Source organism: Oncorhynchus mykiss, chromosome 15 (genome assembly GCF_057628025.1).
Source record: "Oncorhynchus mykiss isolate SJ-2025 chromosome 15, ASM5762802v1, whole genome shotgun sequence".
NCBI classification, from domain to species: Eukaryota; Metazoa; Chordata; class Actinopteri; order Salmoniformes; family Salmonidae; genus Oncorhynchus; species Oncorhynchus mykiss.
The window spans coordinates 52,679,202-52,699,418 of NC_143036.1; the positions used below are offsets into that span (position 1 = coordinate 52,679,202).

Here is a 20,217-nt window from a genome sequence, read left to right on the forward strand (position 1 = left end):
AGTCAAAACTGAAACTTGACCACTGAGGAACATTCACTGTCTTCTTGGTAAGCAACACCAGTGTATATTTGGCTTTGTGTTGGTGTAGGTTATTGTCCTGCTGAAAGGTGAATTCCTTTCCCAGTATCTGGTGTAAAGCAGACTGAAGCAGGTTTTCCTCTAGGAATATACCTGTGCTTAGCTCCATCTCATTTCTTTTCATCCTGAAAAACTCCCCAGTCTTTACCGATGTCAAGTACACCCATATCATGATGCAGCAACCACCATGCTTGAAAATAAGGAGGCAGTTACCCAGTGATGTGTTGTGTTGGATTTGCCACAAACATAAGGCTTTGCATTTCCTGTAGGCCAAAAAGTGCATTCCTTTACCGTATTTTTCTGTAATATTACTTTAGTGCCTTGTTGCATACTTTTATTTGACCTGTATTTAACTAGGCAAGTCAGTTAAGAACAAATTCTTATTTTCAATGATGGCCTAGGAACAGTGGGTTAACTGCCTCGTTCAGGGGCAGAACGACAGATTTTTACCTTGTCGGCTCGGGGGATCCAATCTTTGCAGCCTTTCGGTTACTAATCCGACACTCTAACCACTAACCACTTCCTGCAGCTCAGTTCAGAAGGAGGACTGCATCTTTGATGTCTGTGTATGTCTTATTTGTTATTGGTACCAATCTACCAATCACTGCCGTTCTTTATGAGGCTTTCAATAAGCTCCCTGGTCTTTGTAGTTGAATCTGTGCTTGAAATTCAATACTTGACTGAGAGAATTTACAGATGTTGTATGTACAGTACGGAGGACAGAGGAAGGGGTAGTCATTAAAAAATATTTCACACAGTTTGAGTCCATATAACTTATTATGTGATTTGTTAATCCAAATTTCACTTCTGCACTAATTTAGGCTTGCCTAGACAAAGGGGGTGAAGACTTGTGCAATTACTATTTTAGTTATTTAATTTTTTACAACATTTACATTTAAATTTATTTCAATTCCACTTTGTAACACAACAAAATGTGAAAAAGTTCAAAGATTTAGCATACACTGCAGTTGAGGAACAGTGGGAAAGTAATTCTGCTTTGAAAGTTGATAAACTTGCAACCCCACTTTTGAGAAAATAGCCCTTGAATGTTTTGGTACTTCTACTGGAGAGCTCTTCTTTGTCTCCAGCCATTCAGCATCTTACACACCATCTTAAGCCTTAGCCCCACCCATCTTTTGAAGGATTCACATGTGAGGTCATGTGCTAAACAGAGTGAGCACGGTAGTGTACTAAACAACCAAAGATGTCAAGACTAAAGGCTGGTTTTTACTACGTCTATCGACATGTCTGTAGACAGTTGTCGTTATGAAAAAGTATAAACACAAAAACAACAGGCTGCATGACATCAGCAGCCTGGTGGTCCAAAATAGCATAACTGGTGTATTTTAACACCAATAAACCCATCTGTTTAAAAATGTATTTAGTAAATGTCAATCTAGTAAACCAGGCAACCAAAAGCAACTTTCTAAATAATGTTTTGGTTCGTTTCTAGCTTGTTAGTTAGCTAGCTAATGTTAACCTGTCTACGATACTGGTTCCCAATTGGGAATCAACCCTCCCACGTGCAGCTGGAACGGTGGCGCATGGAACGCAAAAATATTCTTAAAAATATTTAACCTCCACACATTAACAAGTCCAATAGCTCAAATGAAAGATAAACATCTTGTTCATTTAGCCAGCAAGTCAGATTTCTAAAATGTTTTACGGCGAAAACATAGCACATATATATGTAAAACCACCACCAGACACAGCTCATTTCAATAGCCAAAACATGCAATCAACAAACGCAGGATTAAAAAATAAATCGCTCACTAACCTTTTGAAAATCTTCATCAGATGACAGTAATATGACATATTACACAGTACATATTTTTTTTTTTCAATAATATGCCATTTATATCCATAAATGTCCATTTACAGTGAGTTCACCTTCAGAAATTACTCAAAAACGCCCGCAGGAAATCTATGTAGCGCGGCAAGATAACGTAAAATAGACATCATAAACTTTGACTAAATATACATGTTCTACATATAGTTAGAAAGATACACTGCTTCTTTATGCAACCGCTGTGTTAGATTTATTTTTAACGTTACAGAAATCGCACACTATTCCATATTGTGAGACAGCGCTCAGTTCCAAGCTACATTTCCACGTAATGTTGGAGTCAACAGAAACACAGATTTAAGCATAAATATTCCCTTACCTTCGATGGTCTTCGTTCAGAATGTTCTGGAAGGCTTCATACTTACCCAATACATCGTTTGGTTTCAAGTCTTGCGTCTTTGTATTAGCTACTGCTAATAACATCAGCTGAAATGCACCCAAAACGTCCTCTGGTCCGGATAAGTTGCGCATCAAAACTTCAAAATTACACATTATATGTCGACTAAACAGGTCAAACTAAGTGCAGAAGCAAGCTTTATGATGTTTTAGACGTGCAAAACAAACTTCAATTCAATCGCCCATCGTCTGCCCTTCTCTTCAGTGCTGGAAACAAAGGAATGACTGTGACCAATTCGCGCCCATACGCACAGCCTATTCTCTCGTGGCACGCACTAATTTCACTCCCATAGGGTCAATTCTCGCGCGATTTGAACGGTTTGAAGCTCTAATGAAAGAGGACATCTAGCGGAAGAGATAGAAAGTGTCCCCAGAATCATAGCTGGTTGGGAAGGGTGGGGGCATGACGTCAAAGTTGCTCCAACTTTCATGGCCACAGAAACTAGTTTGGAAGAATGCCTGCCCTGTGAGTTCTGCTATACTTACAGACATAATTCCAACGGTTTTAGAATCTTTAGAGTGTTTTCTATCCAATAATAATTTTTATTTGCATATATTAACAATTTTTGAAAGATTTTTTTTCCAGTTTACTAGGGGTACCCAATCTCTCCAAAGGGGGCGTATGTCTGCCATATCCTCAACAGGTTTTAAGTTAGCTGGCTAGCCTGTTAAAATAATGTCCATATCATATAGATGACAACGTCTTAACTTTAGCTCATTTGTATTCATTATTACAGGAAAATAAACTCACAACAAGATCATTATTTACAAGTTAATGGCAAGCTAATTACAGATAATAGCTTACGGTTGTGAGTGTGACAAAATAAAAGCAAGGCATTCTGCCAGAGAATTTTTGGACTTGGACACTGTCTCGTTGGCCTAACGTTATATCCCAAATTGACTTTGGTGCAGGTCATGTTGTTCTTCACATTACCTTTTCTGGTAAACACACACTATATCAAATAAAATCAAAGTTGCTCTGAGATACTAATAATATAACTGCACAGATCATACATGTAGTGTTAGCTAGTGAGCCAGCCAGCTAACGTTAGCTAGCTAGATAACAGTACACTATAACTTGCAATGAAAACAACTTTCTGACAAATTAGAAATGTATAATATCTGAAAATGTAGCTAGCTAGACTCTCTTACCCATATACATGGATGAACACATCTCCCTCTCTGCCATGGTTGCCCTTAGATTGAAGATGTAATCCGGAGACAGGTATTCTATACAACAGCCTTCTGGGTGTTCTCTTTTCGACTCCCTCTGCATATTTGCAATCAAACGCCATCATTTTTTCCATTGCCTTAGCTATCATACACTACTTCCACCTTGCATTCCACTGATTTCAAAACTTGGTCCTCCAGAAAGTGGAGAGCAACACTTTTTCAGTTCTTGAGAACCACCCAATGAGAGTGGTAAATAAGTGCCTTTGTGCGACAGACATTATCACACACCATAACAACCTCTGGCTGGGTTTACTTTGGGCTGCTGGGCAGCACGGCATGGTGAGCACTTGTTGCTGTAGAACACATCTGTTTAAAAGGAGCAGATACACCGTTACACCGACCAGGCACTTCCTGTTGTTCCACTTAGCTCACATTGACTGCAGACAAGGCCTATAGCTACAACCACGCACAATACACAGAGATAACTGCATTGCCCAAACCTGACGTTATTGGACAAGCGAAGAAACGCAGGCACGCACGCATGCACACACACACACACACATACACGCAGGGTAAAAAGAAGCTTCGGCAGACCGAGATACGTGCATGGTCGTGACCTGACGTACTGTATTGGGACTGGTAAAAACATGACGTAGTGCAGCCGTCTCAGTGCTTAGGTAGCTCCATCTCTCACAACCGGCCCAGCGTCTCGTTTCCTCCAGACAAGCCTGGTTTATCTCCTCTCACAGGGCAGTTTATGGACCGAACGGTGGGAAGAAGAAGGGGTGGGGTAGGAGGAAGAGGAAAGAGCTGGTTGTGTGAGAGTGTGTGTGGATTGGACAATCGAGACAATTCAGAGGGGTGCATGTGTGCTTGCGCATGTGTGTGTGCTCGCGCGCACGGGTCTGTGTGCGTGTGTGCAAATGCATGCTTATGTGTGCTAGCTTGCACCTGTGTGTGTGTGTGTGTGTTTGCTGCACACCTGCACAGTTGATTTACAGTGCAACTGCCAGCTGTTGTGAGTAACTGTCCCTGGTGCAGCAGGCCAAGCGGAACCCATTTGTAAGCCACTGTTTTTGATGAATAGTTCTGTTCCCCGTGTTAATTTATTTCATAAAGCAGGTGTTACCTATACTTTTGATCTCATGGAAAACACAACCGAATTGATTTACCATGCCAATTTAACCTACTTTTCTTGGTTGCGTTCCATAAATCATTAGACTTTTCCAGTTGCAGAGGGTGATTAGACATCAAATCAAATCAAATCAAATGTATTTATATAGCCCTTCGTACATCAGCTGATATCTCAAAGTGCTGTACAGAAACCCAGCCTAAAACCATAAACAGCAAGCAATGCAGGTGTAGAAGCACGGTGGCTAGGAAAAACTCCCTAGAAAGGCCAAAACCTAGGAAGAAACCTAGAGAGGAACCAGGCTATGTGGGGTGGCCAGTCCTCTTCTGGCTGTGCCGGGTGGAGATTATAACAGAACATGGCCAAGATGTTCAAATGTTCATAAATGACCAGCATGGTCGAATAATAATAAGGCAGAACAGTTGAAACTGGAGCAGCAGCACAGCCAGGTGGACTGGGGACAGCAAGGAGTCATCATGTCAGGTAGTCCTGGGGCATGGTCCTAGGACTCAGGTCCTCCGAGAGAGAGAAAGAGAGAAGGAGAGAATTAGAGAACGCACACTTAGATTCACACAGGACACCAAATAGGACAGGAGAAGTACTCCAGATATAACAAACTGACCCTAGCCCCCCGACACATAAACTACTGCAGCATAAATACTGGAGGCTGAGACAGGAGGGGTCAGGAGACACTGACATCATTTCGGTGCTAACCTGTCTGTGATATGGTGTACTATAGGCTATTGTGTTATGTATCTACCACAGTATAACTTTGTCCAAAACACATTTTCTGGCATTCTTCAACGGTCCTTATTAAATATAAGCCATTAAACTCACTGTACCACTGAAAGGAGGAAATTAAGGACACGCATACAATGGACTCCTCTGTGCTTTTCCTCTAAACACATTACCATGTCCATGTACAGCAGTGGAAGTTAGGAACACTCATGAATGTTAGTTAAAATGAGATAAACACTTCGTAATGGGTTTATATTAAAACCGGTAAAACAACAGGAATGGTCTCGTACAGGAACCGAAACCAGTTTTGCTTTGAATGACCTTTACCCTTGAGAGATTACTGATGAGACCCCAAAATGTTTGAGCTTTTACTCATTCACATAAACAGTTTTCAAAATGATTAAGAAGGGTATTTCCGATCTGCATCGTCATCTCAGATCACACACACGCATCTCTCCAATGTGGTTTGTTTATGTGCAGTCCCCTCATGGGCAGTTAAATGTAAAATGACCTCTCGGCCCGGTGCTCTGAGATGTCCATATTTAGCTTGCTCTTTAACATGCATCAACATTCTCTCTTAGCCTGATGTTTCTAGGGTGGAGGCCAGCCTCCCACCTACCCATCTGTCATCCTCTTTCTCTCTTCCCATTGTAGGAAGGGGCTTATAACCAATGTGTGTGTGACACACCAGTCTTAGAGGTCTGAGACAGACTGTGATCGCAGCAGTGACACGGTCACGTAACAATGTTCTGTGACAAGGAGAGTTCTACACACACAGACACACACACACACACACTGTGGCGGCAGGTAACCTAGCGGTTAGAGCGTTTTTCCAGTAACTGGAAAGGTCATTAGTTTGAATTCCAGAGGCGACGAGGTGAAAAATCTGTCTGTGCCCTTGAGCAAGGCACTGAACCTTCATTTCTCCAGGGTTGCTGTTGTTAATGGCTGACCTTGGCCGTGACCCCACTCTCCGAGGGTGTCCCAGGGGGAGTTGGGATATGTAAAAAGCACATGTTTTTATAAGAAACCACCAAATTATACACACCCCTCGACTTGGTGGCATTTAATTAGTGTGAATGGTAACATAGCAATATTGCACGCTCCTGGCAGTGGGAACCTGTTTGTGTTCCAGACAGACATTACACATGGTGCCAGGTCGCAGTTGTAAATGAGAACTTGTTCTCAACTGGCCTACCTGGTTAAGTAAAGGTTAAATAAAAAAAATGGTGACACTTCCCATTAATGAAAAGTAATGGGTGTTTACATTCGCTTCATATAGAATCCACTGGTACTGATCTCAACATGTGGGTCATTCCACTAATTCGGTGCCTTTTGAGTGTAACTTTTTTTTTTTTTTTTTTACATTTTGTCACAGAGCAAGAACAATTTCCTGAAAACATGTTTTCAGATCTCGAGGTTAAATACATAAATGACTATATATAGTAAGTGCCTATTCAGTGCCAAATAAAGTCACAGGGTTGACGATTTCATCTTAAATCAGCCATAAATCCCCTTGTGACAGGGTGAATGGAAGCTTGTTGTGTGCAACAGGGAGTGGCAATTTAATGCAAGCTTCGCAAAGAAAAGTATATTGTTAAAACATTTCTAGTCTGTATCTATGTGTATTCCAGGAAGCCTGGTGAAGTTCCATGGCAGAAATAGAGCTAAAGAGGGGTCGGAACCCGGTGTCAATCAGTGATGCCTCGCAACACATCAAACCAATCAAATACCTTGCTTGGGCGGAGCTCCAGATTAGTTTCGTTTGAGCAACAGTTATGAGGACAAAGAAAATCAACAAAACAACATTTTAGAACGAAGAGCATTTCGCTGTTCTTTTAATATGAGCTAAAGCTGCAGCATTGGGGGAGAAATGGTCTACAGTGCTGGCCATATCAATATTTAGATGTGTTTTTTAAAATTTTCTGAAGTGTTATTTGGCTGTAAAGGCTAGCATGAGGGACAAGACAGCTAGCCACAATGAGGTTTGTATCAGGTTTCAAGACCCAAGTGCAGACTGTGTAGAAGTAACAATGTTTATTGTAACAACAGGGGGAGGCAAACGACAGGTCAAGGCAGGCAGGAGTCGATAATCCAGAGAAGTGGGGCCAAGATACAGGATGGTAGGCAGGATCAGGGTCAGGGGCAGGCAGAGTGGTCAGGCAGGCGGGCTCAGAGTCAGGACAGGCAGGGGTCAAAACCAGGAGGGTGAGAAAAGAGAAACTGGAAAAGGCAGGAGCTGAGACACAAAACGCTAGTAGGTTTGAACAAACAAGACGAACTGGCACAGACAGACAGAAAACACAGGTATAAATACCCAGGGGATAAGTGGGGAAGATGGGTGACACGTGGAGGGGGGTGGAGACAAGCACAAGGACAGGTGAAACAGATCAGGGCGTGACAGTTTGTTTTGAGAAAAGTCAACTAACCTTGTAAGCTTCCTAGGTGTAACTAACTCGCTAGCTACTAGCTAGGTCTCTTTCTCTCACGATTATAAAGCCAACAAAATTTGACTAAAAAAAGAATATTATTGACCTAAAAGGTTAGCAGTGTTGGCCCAGTCGCTAGCTTCTCCAGGGTCAATAAAGCTGTAGGAACAACTGCAATAATTTTGCAAGCAATATTGCGAAAATGAATAAAATAAAATGAACCTCATAAAATTTGACCTGTAATGCTCATCTCCTGTAACCTAATTGCCATCTTCTTATTTTCATACTGCACCTACTAAATTACAAGGGTTGTTTTTTTCACTTAACAATTGTACACGTCAGTACTTAAAAGGCATCTGGTATATGGTTTGCCTCATATACATTATCTACTGGTATCATTTTAAATTAAGAACATATCTCAACATGTAAACAATGTGTGAGTTTAGCTATTCTCTGCTTCAAATGACAGATGCCCATAAGGCCAGTAATGTCATCAGACTGTAGGCATATGGCTGCGTTGGAGATGCATGACATATGATAAGCTGCGAAACGGATTCACATGGCTGATATACTGAGAGAGAGAGTGACAATCAAATATAACAGATCTTACAACTAGACACAAAGAAAATGTTCATTTGAGAACACAACACAGACACACAGATACATTAGAGACAGAACCCCTTCCCCTCTTTATTGCCGCATTGGGATATGTGATTAATCAACATTAACACTACTTCATTTCAAATTATATTTGAACAATTAAAACAATTAAAATACCACAAGGTGGCAGGTAGGCTAGCGGCTAAGATCGTTGTGGCAGTAACCAAAAGGTTGCTTGTTCGAATTCCTAAACCAACTAGGTAAAAAAAATCTGTCGGTGCAATTGAGCAAGGCACTTAACCCTAATTGCTCTTGTAATTCACTCTGTATAAGAACCTCTGCTAAATGACTAAAATGAAAAGAATCAACACAATTCAAAATGTACAAATAAGCTAACGTGTATGTAAAGAGTAAGATGGCGCCGGAAAAGTAGGCAGACGTTTTACGGCCCTCCAACCGGTTGTGTTTTTTGTTTTTTATTTGCGTTCTTTGTAACTTACTCTTTTACTTATTTTGTACATAATGTTGCCGCTACCGTCTCTTGTGACCTAAAATAACTTCTGGACATCAGGACTGCGATTACTCACCACGGACTGGCAGAATTAACGAGTCTGACAAGGCCGACGCAAACAATATACTGCTCTCTCGGGAACAGACCCAGATCCCCGTGATTTGCATGAAGAGGAGGTGAAGAAAAAGGGTCCGGAGGGCGGGCCGCCTTCTAAGAATTCGTAGGCGATCTAATAAACCCCCACTTCCTTCCATTCTGCTAGCAAACGTGCAATATTTGGACAATAAAATAGATGACCTACGTGGAAGATTAAACTACCAACAAGACATTCAAAACTGTAATATCTTATGCTCCATGGAGTCATGGCTGAACGACGACACTATCAACATAAAGCTGGCTGGTAATACGCTGACCAAGGCCCTTCTCCCCCGATTGCTCAGTTTGGCCGGGTGGCCAGCTCTAGGAAGAGTCTTGGTGTTTCCAAACTTCTTTCATTTAAGAATGATGGAGGACACTGTGTTCTTGGGAACCTTCAATGCTGCAGAAATGTTTTGGTACCCTTCCCCAGATCTGGGCCTCAACACAATCCTGTCTCGTGGCTCTACGAACAATTCCTTCGACCTCATGGCTTGGTTTTTGCTCTGACATACACTGTCAACTGTGGGACCTTATATAGACAGGTGTGTGCCTTTCCAAATCATATCCAATCAATTGAATATACCACAGGGTGACTCCAATCAAGTTGTAGAAACATCTCAAGGATGATCAATGGAAACAGGATGCACCTGAGCTCAATTGCAAGTCTCATAGCAAAGTGTCTTAATACTTATGTAAAAAAGGTATCTGTGTTTTATTTTTAATACATTTGCAAAAAAATCTAAAATCCTGTTTTCACTTAGTCATTATGGGTTAATGTGTGTATATTATGAGGAAAATGTATTTAATCTATTTTAGAATAAGGCTGTAACTTAACAAAATGTGGGAAAAGTCAAGGGGTCTGAATACTTTCCGAAGGCACTGTAGGTAGGTCTACACATATAACGCATGGCATATAGGATATAACCTTAATCTCTTGGGAAATATGATGTTGCTATTATTTGTTGAGGGCTCTGCTCTCTACAATCATACCTCACAAACTGGAACCACTACATCTCCCTCAATGGCCACACTTCAGACTCAGCTGCAGTTATAGAGGGTGTCCCCCAGGGCTCTGTGCTGGGTCCCTTACTCTTCCTCATCTACATCCTCCCCCTTGGTCAGATCCTCTGTCACTTCAACCTTGACTTCCAATGCTATGCCGATGACACCCAGATCTACCTCAGCACCAAATCCCTCCTCAAACCACCTCTGACCCGCATTGAATCCTGCATCTCTGCAATAAAAACAACCCTGCCTTAAGCTCAACAGTGATAAAACAGAACTCCTCCTCCACCCTCACCAAAGTTGGCAACCTCACCCTCACCATTGACGACACCACTGTCTCTCCCTCCCTCCATGCACGAAACCTTGGTGCCATCCTGGACTCCAACCTCTCATTTGACCACCACATAAGACAGACTGTCAAAACATCATTCTTTCACCTCCGCAACATTGCCAAAGTCAGATCTTCCTTCTCCCGTCCTGCCGCTGAAACTCCCAAACGTGCATTCATCTCCTCCCGTCTTGACGACTGCATCTCACAACTCTCCAGCATCAACTCAAGCTCCCTCCATAAGGTTCAAAACTCTCCTCACCTACACCAAGTCCTGGCAGCACATCAGTGACAGGGCCTTCTCCAGGGTTGCTCTTAGGCTCCCTCTCTCCAGCCATCCATGACTCAGAGTCCATTACTATCTTTCAGTCTCTCCTAAAGCCCCGCCTCTTTGACAAGGCCTACCCTTAAGGCTTGCCCCTCCACACACCCGTACAAGCAACGAAATATACTACCAAGACACTCCTCTCGTGACCATACTGAGCAGCACCTAACCCTTACCCTCCCCCTTACCCTACACCGGGTTCATATCCAAATCCCAACCGTCCTATACACTGATTCATTACACTCTTTCCCTTCTTTGAGCCCACCCCTCTCTTTATTCATGTCTTGTTTTGCTAAAAAAGTATGCATATGTATTATTATCATCAAGCCGTATTCAACTGAAATCGTTGGCACGAATAGTTCAACAACATCTGTGTGAGAATTTTTGGCACACATACTTAGGCATGCACTGGGCACTTGCCATTTCACATAAATAAAATAAAAAAACATTACACACCATCATAGAAATCATTTAGCTAAAGTAAACAAACAACAGTAGCCTCTTTTGGAGTTTCTGTACTGCCCATCCCGAGTACAGACTGCACCATTTCCAACCCTTAATCTTTCCATCCCAGAATACAGTGTACAGGCCAGCAGCAGAGAACACTGTGCAGCCCAATGAAAGAGGGGGGAAACAACACCTCTCCTCTATGTTCTAATACTAAAGGGCAACTAACTGCAGCCTTGTCATCTGCTAGATGAGTCTATATCCCAATAAATCACCAGGGTGTAACCGGTACTCTGGCTGCCACTGCACCACGTTTGAAGTGGCTCCTGGCTTGCAGTGTGTCCCGGCTGCAGCTGCCAGTCCTCCAGGGCTCAGTCAGTCCCAGCCCCTTATGGTTATGGCCAGTGGTGGAAAAAGTACCCAATTGTCATACTTGAGTAAAAGTAAAAGATATCTTAGTAGAAAATGACTCATGTAAAACTGAAAGTCATCCAGTAAAATACTACTTGAGTAAAAGTCCAGAAGTATTTGGTTTTAAATATACTCAATTATCAAAAGTAAATATTATTGCTAAATATACTTAAGTATCAAAAGTAAAAGGACAAGTATAAATAATTTCAAATTCCTTATATTAAACAAACCAGACCTCATAATTTTCTTGTTTTTTTTGTTTACAGATAACCAGGGGTACGCTCCAACACTTAGACATAAGTGCTTTTGGGTGTCAGGGAAAATGTGTGGAGTAAAATGTACATCATTTTCTTTAGGAATGTAGTGAAGTAAAAGTACAAATTTAAAAAATTATAAAGTACAGATACTCCAAAAAACGACTTAAGTAGTACTTTCAAGTATTTTTACTTAAGTACTTTACACCACTAGTTATGACTAAGGGGCCACACTGCCAGGCACATCACCTGCCCAGTTCTCTTCCTTCTACCCATCTCCCAGCTCTCCCAGCTGCACACACGCACACACATACATACAGACACTCGTAGACACACACACACACACACACACACACACACACACGCACGCACACACACACACACACACACACACACATACATACAGACACTCGCCTGTGTATACTGTGTACATGGGGCACATGGATAAAAGGAGTTCTGTCTGTTTACAGTTTGCTCTGGCCACAATGCGTGCAGTGGCCTGATACCACTCTGGGGACATGACACATGCATTCTGCTGGCAGTGTTCCCTCTGTTTTCTCCCTCAGCCTGTGAAACAGGCTTTCCTCTGTTTGTTTTGGTTCTCATTTGGCGTGGCATTGGCACGACCCTCTCATGCAGAGGAAAGCATGGCTGGTGGATTGGTGGAGAGCCACATGCTTTGCGGAGATGGTTTCAAACAAAGCACATGTGTTGTGAGTTGAAATGCTACGGTGGGGAAAGTTTATGTTGAGTCAATTATCTATGTGGCCGTGCAATGTCCTGACATCCAGTGTCCACCCATAAGTTACGACATAAGTACTAAATGTACTGAAATAATGACCGTAATATTTTGATGGATTTGAAGTAATAATATGTCACATCAATAAATCACATCTCTCATGTTTATACCTATAGTACTATAGTATAGTATAGTGTAGTATACACTATAGTATACACATATACACATATCAGTAGTCACTGTGCTCTAACATCAAAACTGCAGTGAATTTCACCCCCTCACCATCATCTTCATCAGGCATAGCTGCTCAAATAAGATGTTCCAATACTGCTCTCTAGTGGCAAGAATGAAGTCAATCACGTTGAATGGATTTACAGTGAATTTCTCATTTACTTGCATTGACTTAGTCTAGAATCCCTGCCAATACTGTCCGTGTAGTTGTTCTTCACTCTGATTGGTGTACCTCTCCTGTGTCATCTAGGTGATGGACAGTTCCATGCCTCTGATTGGTGAGCACGTGGAGGAGGACAGGCAGCTGATCACTGATCTAGTGATCAATAAGATGTGCAGCGTGCTGCTCGGGATCAACACACCACAGCCCATCGCTGTGAAGGTAAATCTCTTTCACCTCCTCTCCAGAGTGTAACACTATTATGGATTTGCATTTGAATTTATCATCTACAGTGCCTTGCGAAAGTATTCGGCCCCCTTGAACTTTGCGACCTTTTGCCACATTTCAGGCTTCAAACATAAAGATATAAAACTGTTTTTTTGTGAAGAATCAACAACAAGTGGGACACCATCATGAAGTGGAACGACATTTATTGGATATTTCAAACTTTTTTAACAAATCAAAAACTGAAAAATTGGGCGTGCAAAATTATTCAGCCCCTTTACTTTCAGTGCAGCAAACTCTCTCCAGAAGTTCAGTGAGGATCTCTGAATGATCCAATGTTGACCTAAATGACAAATGATGATAAATACAATCCACCTGTGTGTAATCAAGTCTCCGTATAAATGCACCTGCACTGTGATAGTCTCAGAGGTCCGTTAAAAGCGCAGAGAGCATCATGAAGAACAAGGAACACACCAGGCAGGTCCGAGATACTGTTGTGAAGAAGTTTAAAGCCGGATTTGGATACAAAAAGATATCCAAAGCTTTAAACATCCCAAGGATCACTGTGCAAGCGATAATATTGAAATGGAAGGAGTATCAGACCACTGCAAATCTACCAAGACCTGGCCGTCCCTCTAAACTTTCAGCTCATACAAGGAGAAGACTGATCAGAGATGCAGCCAAGAAGCCCATGATCACTCTGGATGAACTGCAGAGATCTACAGCTGAGGTGGGAGACTCTGTCCATAGGACAACAATCAGTCGTTTATTGCACAAATCTGGCCTTTATGGAAGAGTGGCAAGAAGAAAGCCATTTCTTAAAGATATCCATAAAAAGTGTTGTTTAAAGTTTGCCACAAGCCACCTGGGAGACACACCAAACATGTGGAAGAAGGTGCTCTGGTCAGATGAAACCAAAATTGAACTTTTTGGCAACAATACAAAACGTTATGTTTGGCGTAAAAGCAACACAGCTCATCACCCTGAACACACCATCCCCACTGTCAAACATGGTGGTGGCAGCATCATGGTTTGGGCCTGCTTTTCTTCAGCAGGGACAGGGAAGATGGTTAAAATTGATGGGAAGATGGATGGAGCCAAATACAGGACCATTCTGGAAGAAAACCTGATGGAGTCTGCAAAAGACCTGAGACTGGGACGGAGATTTGTCTTCCAACAAGACAATGATCCAAAACATAAAGCAAAATCTACAATGGAATGGTTCAAAAATAAACATATCCAGGTGTTAGAATGGCCAAGTCAAAGTCCAGACCTGAATCCAATCGAGAATCTGTGGAAAGAACTGAAAACTGCTGTTCACAAATGCTCTCCATCCAACCTCACTGAGCTCGAGCTGTTTTGCAAGGAGGAATGGGAAAAAATGTCAGTCTCTCGATGTGCAAAACTGATAGAGACATACCCCAAGCGACTTACAGCTATAATCGCAGCAAAAGGTGGCGCTACAAAGTATTAACTTAAGGGGGCTGAATAATTTTGCACGCCCAATTTTTCAGTTTTTGATTTGTTAAAAAAGTTTGAAATATCCAATAAATGTCGTTCCATTTCATGATTGTGTCCCACTTGTTGTCGATTCTTCACAAAAAAAATACAGTTTTATATCTTTATATTTGAAGCCTGAAATGTGGCAAAAGGTCGCAAAGTTCAAGGGGGCCGAATACTTTCGCAAGGCACTGTAGATTTGATCTCAGAAGTAATGAAGAATTGCTTCAAATAAGCCCTTGTGTAGAGAGTATATCAAACCAACCATGCATCATGCACTATTACTGTCCATTTTCAATGCTTTTCATTTCACAGCCACAGACGACCCAGCCAAGAAGGGCCCAAGGTAAAGAGACCTCCATCGACATCTTATCACCAGTTTGATTGCTACAACATTTGATTGTTGTTGTGGTGAATATGAACATTATGATAGTGTTGAGAAATACACATAGTAGTGCCTTGAGTCTCTAAGACGAAACACGAATGTGTGTTTGCTCTGTAGGTGGGCATCACTCTGGATCTAGTTCTCCCTCCCAGTCAGCCCAGGGTTCTCCTCAGCGAGCCCGCTCAGCTAACACCTCTCCCAGCCAGGCCTTCCAGCCCGGACCCATCCCACCTCCCGTTGCCACCGGCCCCTGCTCCCAGAAACAACCTCCTCAACTGAAGTAAGTCAACGCATCAAATGCCTTAAATCGCATCTCTATGGTCATAGCTGATGTTAACATGGGTGTGTAATACGAATATTAACTTAACAGAATAATATAATTAAGCAATAAGGCATGGGGGGGTGTGGTATATGGCCAATATAACACGGCTGAGGGCTGTTCTTAAGCACGACTCAACTCTGAGTGCCTGGATACAGCCCTTTGCCATCATGGTATGTTGGCCATATACCACAAATCCCCAAGGTGCCTTATTGCTTTTATAAACTGGTTACCAACGTAATTAGAACAGTAAAACAAAAAAAATTGGTCATACCCGTGGTATACGATGTGATGTACCACGGCTTTCAGCCAATCAGCATTCAGGGCTCAAACCACCCAGTTTAGAATTTCATATGTTGGCCATACACCACACCTCCTCGGGGCTTATTGCTTCATTAGAATAGTAAAGAACTCTACTGTGCTAAGTACAAGATCTCTAGTAAAAGTTCTGTGAAAACCTTAAACTGTCGTCTTTTCATTAAAATATTTACTTTCTGGGTAAAACTAGGAATATATCTACTTGGAGCAGATCTGTGCAGATGCCACAAATGGCTGCTAGATGGAGACTTTGTATAGATATTTTACCGCTCCTGTAGCTCGACACTTCCTGTTTACAGAAATACTCTACTATAGTCTCTGACATGCCCACATTTGTTCCTGTTTTAACGGCTGTTAATAAATGGCCTCCATTTACAGGATGCTCAGCTCCAGCCACCCCTTCAGATAATATGTGATAAAAGTGAGTTTTGATTCCCTCGTAACTCCCTAGTTCAACGTGGATTGGCTGTACATGGCAAAGGGGTTGTCTGTAGGGAAATTTACAACTAGATTTCTCCACAACCATTGCCCAGTTTACCTCCTGGCTCGGATACACAACTAAAGTTTGACTGTATTTCTGTCCAAGCTGACAGTCGTTGGCTTTGCTTTAATACACATGAACACGTCTCTTCTAAGATTAAGCTCCTTTGTCCAAATCTAGTTGGCCTAAGAGAGGAAAGTGCACTAGTTTATTCCCTGTTGTGTGTGCTGTTGGCCAGCCTCTGTTGATCAAGCTGCAGTAGCAAAGTTGGCCGAATATGATCCCCTCGCCCCTCTTCACACACGAATGCACGCAAACATACACGCACATACATCCACCATCTCCATGTTGCATGCCCCTCAAGTCTCAGCCTCATTCTCACTTTCGCGCCTTGCAGCAAATCCCAGTCGCTCACCAACACCTTCACTGAGACCCTGAAAGGGAACGCCACGGACGACGAGGCCAAGGCAGAGACCATCCGCAGCCTGCGGCAGTCCTTCGCCAGCCTCTTCTCCGACTAACTTCAACAGACTCCTCATATCCATCCGCCTACTATCAGCCATTAGCCATCGGCCTCCAGAAGAGCTCCAAGCTACCAATCTGTTACAGAGCGCGCTCAGTCAACCCACAGAGCAGAAGCTTCCTGTCCACCACTTCCTACTTTCTGTTCTTATCCATAAATGGCAGGTAGAGAGCATCCACCTTTCAGAATCATCCGTCAAATAAAAAAAATACTAAATTGGGCTGTAGTTCATCTTGTACTGCTTGGTTGGTGTAGTTCAGATGTCAGTTTGCATTCTGTTTGTCATTTCATCAAATGTTCATCATCTGATTCATTCTTTTGTTTTGGTCATAATGTGTTTATCAACTTCAAGGATGTTGATATACTTTGGAAGATAAAGGATATATTGCAGTATTTAGAAATGACCCATAATAGTGTATGAGCTCGGTTCACCAGCAATGCTTAGCATCTTGCCAGTCTCATTTCACAGAAATACTATTGCCATATTGATTGGCTGATTTAGTTACTATATAATGATTTGTGATTTTGCTTTGGCATTTGATTACCAAAGTGATTTTTGATTCAAATCCCTTGTATTAGGTCCAAATAGTTTAGGCTATATACTGTACCTGTCAATTTGCAATTTTACAAGGCGGAAATATTATCTTAAGTCTTCCATCACAGACAATTCTTCCCTAAGCTCTAAGTTTTCTGAACTATCCAATGTAAATAGCGCTATGAACAATTTTTTAAAATTTGGGGCATTTGATTAACCCCCCCCCCCCATCACATTATAATAGAGAAGGACAGACTAATCACATGACTGGCTAGTTTATCCTTTTGACTTTAAGTGCAAACATTTTAAGTCTCTGCGCCCACATAGATTTTCTGTTTAAGGTATCATTTTTGACTGGTATGAAAAATGACAATTCTATTTCATGGATTGAATATTGTCCCCATACTTTATTTGTAGTAATTGCACTTCAAGTCGCACTATCAGCAATATGGGTGAAATGAATCTTGCTCTCCAGCTTAATTTAAATACATGTAACAATTATTAAGATTGTCTTTTCACTTTCAAACTGTATTTATTGTCCTGAACATATATGCCAATCATAGTAAGGTATTATTATCAAAATGGACCAAATGATGTGTTTGTATTTGAACACCTGTGTGTGTGAATTATTTTGTCTCTGTTAAATGTGAAATGCTTCTACAATTGAAAAGCCATAACAAAACTATGATTCACTGAAAATCTGGATGTTGAAAAAAATCGAAATGTTTACTCGTTATCACTGTGAGTGTTAGTTATGCGTCTAAGAATTCAATCATTTTGCTTCTACTGGTGATGACTTATAGTGTACATGGTATAATGCTGTAAACTTGTGAATGCCACACCTCCATATTTGGGTGCCACACATCCATTGTGATTTATTTACTCATTTGTTAACTGACCATTTCAGTAAGCAAATAATGTTAATTAACTACTGAAGAAATTCAGAATTGAGTGGTGATGAGGTCACCTAGTAACTACCTCAATTCCAGCAAGCTGTGATGCTAGTAGTAGTTACCACTAATACTCTGAAGTGAGTGAAATTAAGACAAAAGAAGGGAATGGCTTTTCATTTGACCTAATCTGTATGTCTGCATGTAATCCTACAATTTGAATCCTAACATTCATACAGTAAAGTTGATGTACTGTGCTGTCTCTCAAGTAGTTATTCTCTGTTAGTAAAAAGGCAATACACCCATAGATGAGTCTGCTATCTACAGTCAATAACTAAATGAATATGACATGGGTTTTCACATCACGATTTACATGTCATTGCAATGAAGAATTGAACGGCAATAGCCATTATATTTAACGGCAATAGCCAGGTGTTTATTAAAGTGGGCCCAATGCCATTCAACAGATGCTCAGAGGTCATCGACCCCACCGTTGAATAGCCGTCCTCCTCTCTTATTTCCTATCCAACAGAACTTACCGTCACATGTCCTCTTATGGTGAGCATCTGCTGGAAGGCATTGTGTGGCCCCCCCTGTGTGTTATTGACATAAGTGTGGCATGAAAACTGACCCCCGGTGTGCCTCTGGTGGAACAACGTCATGTAAATAATTGCTGTTGTCTGGCTGCTTACAATGTATGAAGTGTGTGATGCATAATGTGTGTTTGTGTTATTAATGCAAGTCATTGTAACATTGTTTTGTTTATTTGTTCAGTTTTTATTAAAAGTGACATATTTTATTACACTTACGGTGGTAAGTCTTTTATTTTTCATGTTGACAAAGCAGCGTACAGTGCTGGGTAGCGATGATTATAAACCCCTGTTACACAACCGTGTAATATCCCATTCTCCATCTCAGGTAGTGTAGAATGCATAGCATCGTGTCCCCATTGTCTTTGTCATAAGAAATACCCTGACACGTGATCTTTAGGATGTGAAACTCATAGAACACAGAGGATTTACAAGGTGAGTGCCCACCAACCAATTTATGACAACATTGGAATTATTGCCACTTTCCGTTGTCTCCGACTGTCTGTCACTTTCTATTTAAAGCATACAACTTTATTAACTACCACCAACCCTCTTTCTGTTACTGAAGTCCCATTTGAAGCAGTTTCATAGATTTCAGTGCGGGTGTCTGATCACAGACAAGTCTTCTCCATTTAAGGCTGTTACTGTGAGTCCTCTGACTTCCCTAAGAAGCACAGAACTGATTTACTGATAATCCCAAAATTCCTTCGACTCAGATTAGATGTTTACTTGAGTTGGCGTGAGGTTTGTGTCTAGGAGTAGGACAGGGGTAGGAAACTCTCCGGCCTCTGGCACTCCGGGATACATTTTTAAAAATGTAGTAAATAAAAAAAATGTTGTGCCTGTGGCACTACACCACACTTAGCTACTTAATTGATCAGGGCTCGGTTTCACAAAAGCATTTTGAGGCTATATCCATTTCAGAACCATAGGATCCTATGGTTCTAACAATGAACTTAGCCTTAAGCTGCTTTTGGGAAACAGGGCCCAGTTCAGTGGTTTGCCTAAATTAAAACCCACCTGGTCTTCAAAGTTGGTTAAATGCATTTAAAAAATGTAGGGCCTGCGGCACTACGGCATCCCTGGCGTAGGGGTTTGGCAACAGCCCGGGCCCATTCCAGAACAAATCGTTTTCTGGATTCCTTACCTTCCTATGATCTGGATGGTTCAGAGGTGAGTAAGTGAGTGATAAGGTTAATGTCCCTCAGGCGAGTGTTCTGTGACGGATCTAAAGCTCTTGATCCACAGGTTAGTTTAGACGAGGATTAAAAACAGGATTAAAAACATAACATAACATCAGCTGAGTAACATTACACTGGCCTCAGTCTCTGTAAGGAGATTCCTTTTTAGTCAAAGCACTCGTTTTAGTGCGCTCCATATAATGAACATGACCTCTAGCTCCTCGGTTGCAGGTGACTAGTGTGAGGTGGCATATATGAATATTAGGTGCTGAAAGAACCCATACCATGGTTTCATCCTCATAGTTGTGGAATGTGTAGAAATTATAACT

The 20,217-nt window shown here is 41.6% G+C and overlaps 1 protein-coding gene across 1 annotated transcript in view; it reads left to right on the forward strand.

Annotated features, from left to right (window-relative positions):
• The window catches only part of LOC110490220 (synapsin-3), a 135,846-nt gene extending 116,925 nt beyond the window's left edge, over positions 1 to 18,921 (forward strand). Inside the window, exons 11-14 of the mRNA XM_021563489.3 lie at positions 13,032 to 13,163; positions 14,982 to 15,012; positions 15,169 to 15,331; positions 16,567 to 18,921. Coding sequence (XP_021419164.3) covers positions 13,032 to 13,163; positions 14,982 to 15,012; positions 15,169 to 15,331; positions 16,567 to 16,690 — 450 coding nt within the window. The 3' untranslated portion in view covers positions 16,691 to 18,921. The remainder of the gene's footprint in view (positions 1 to 13,031; positions 13,164 to 14,981; positions 15,013 to 15,168; positions 15,332 to 16,566) is intronic.
• Positions 18,922 to 20,217: the final 1,296 nt, after the last annotated feature.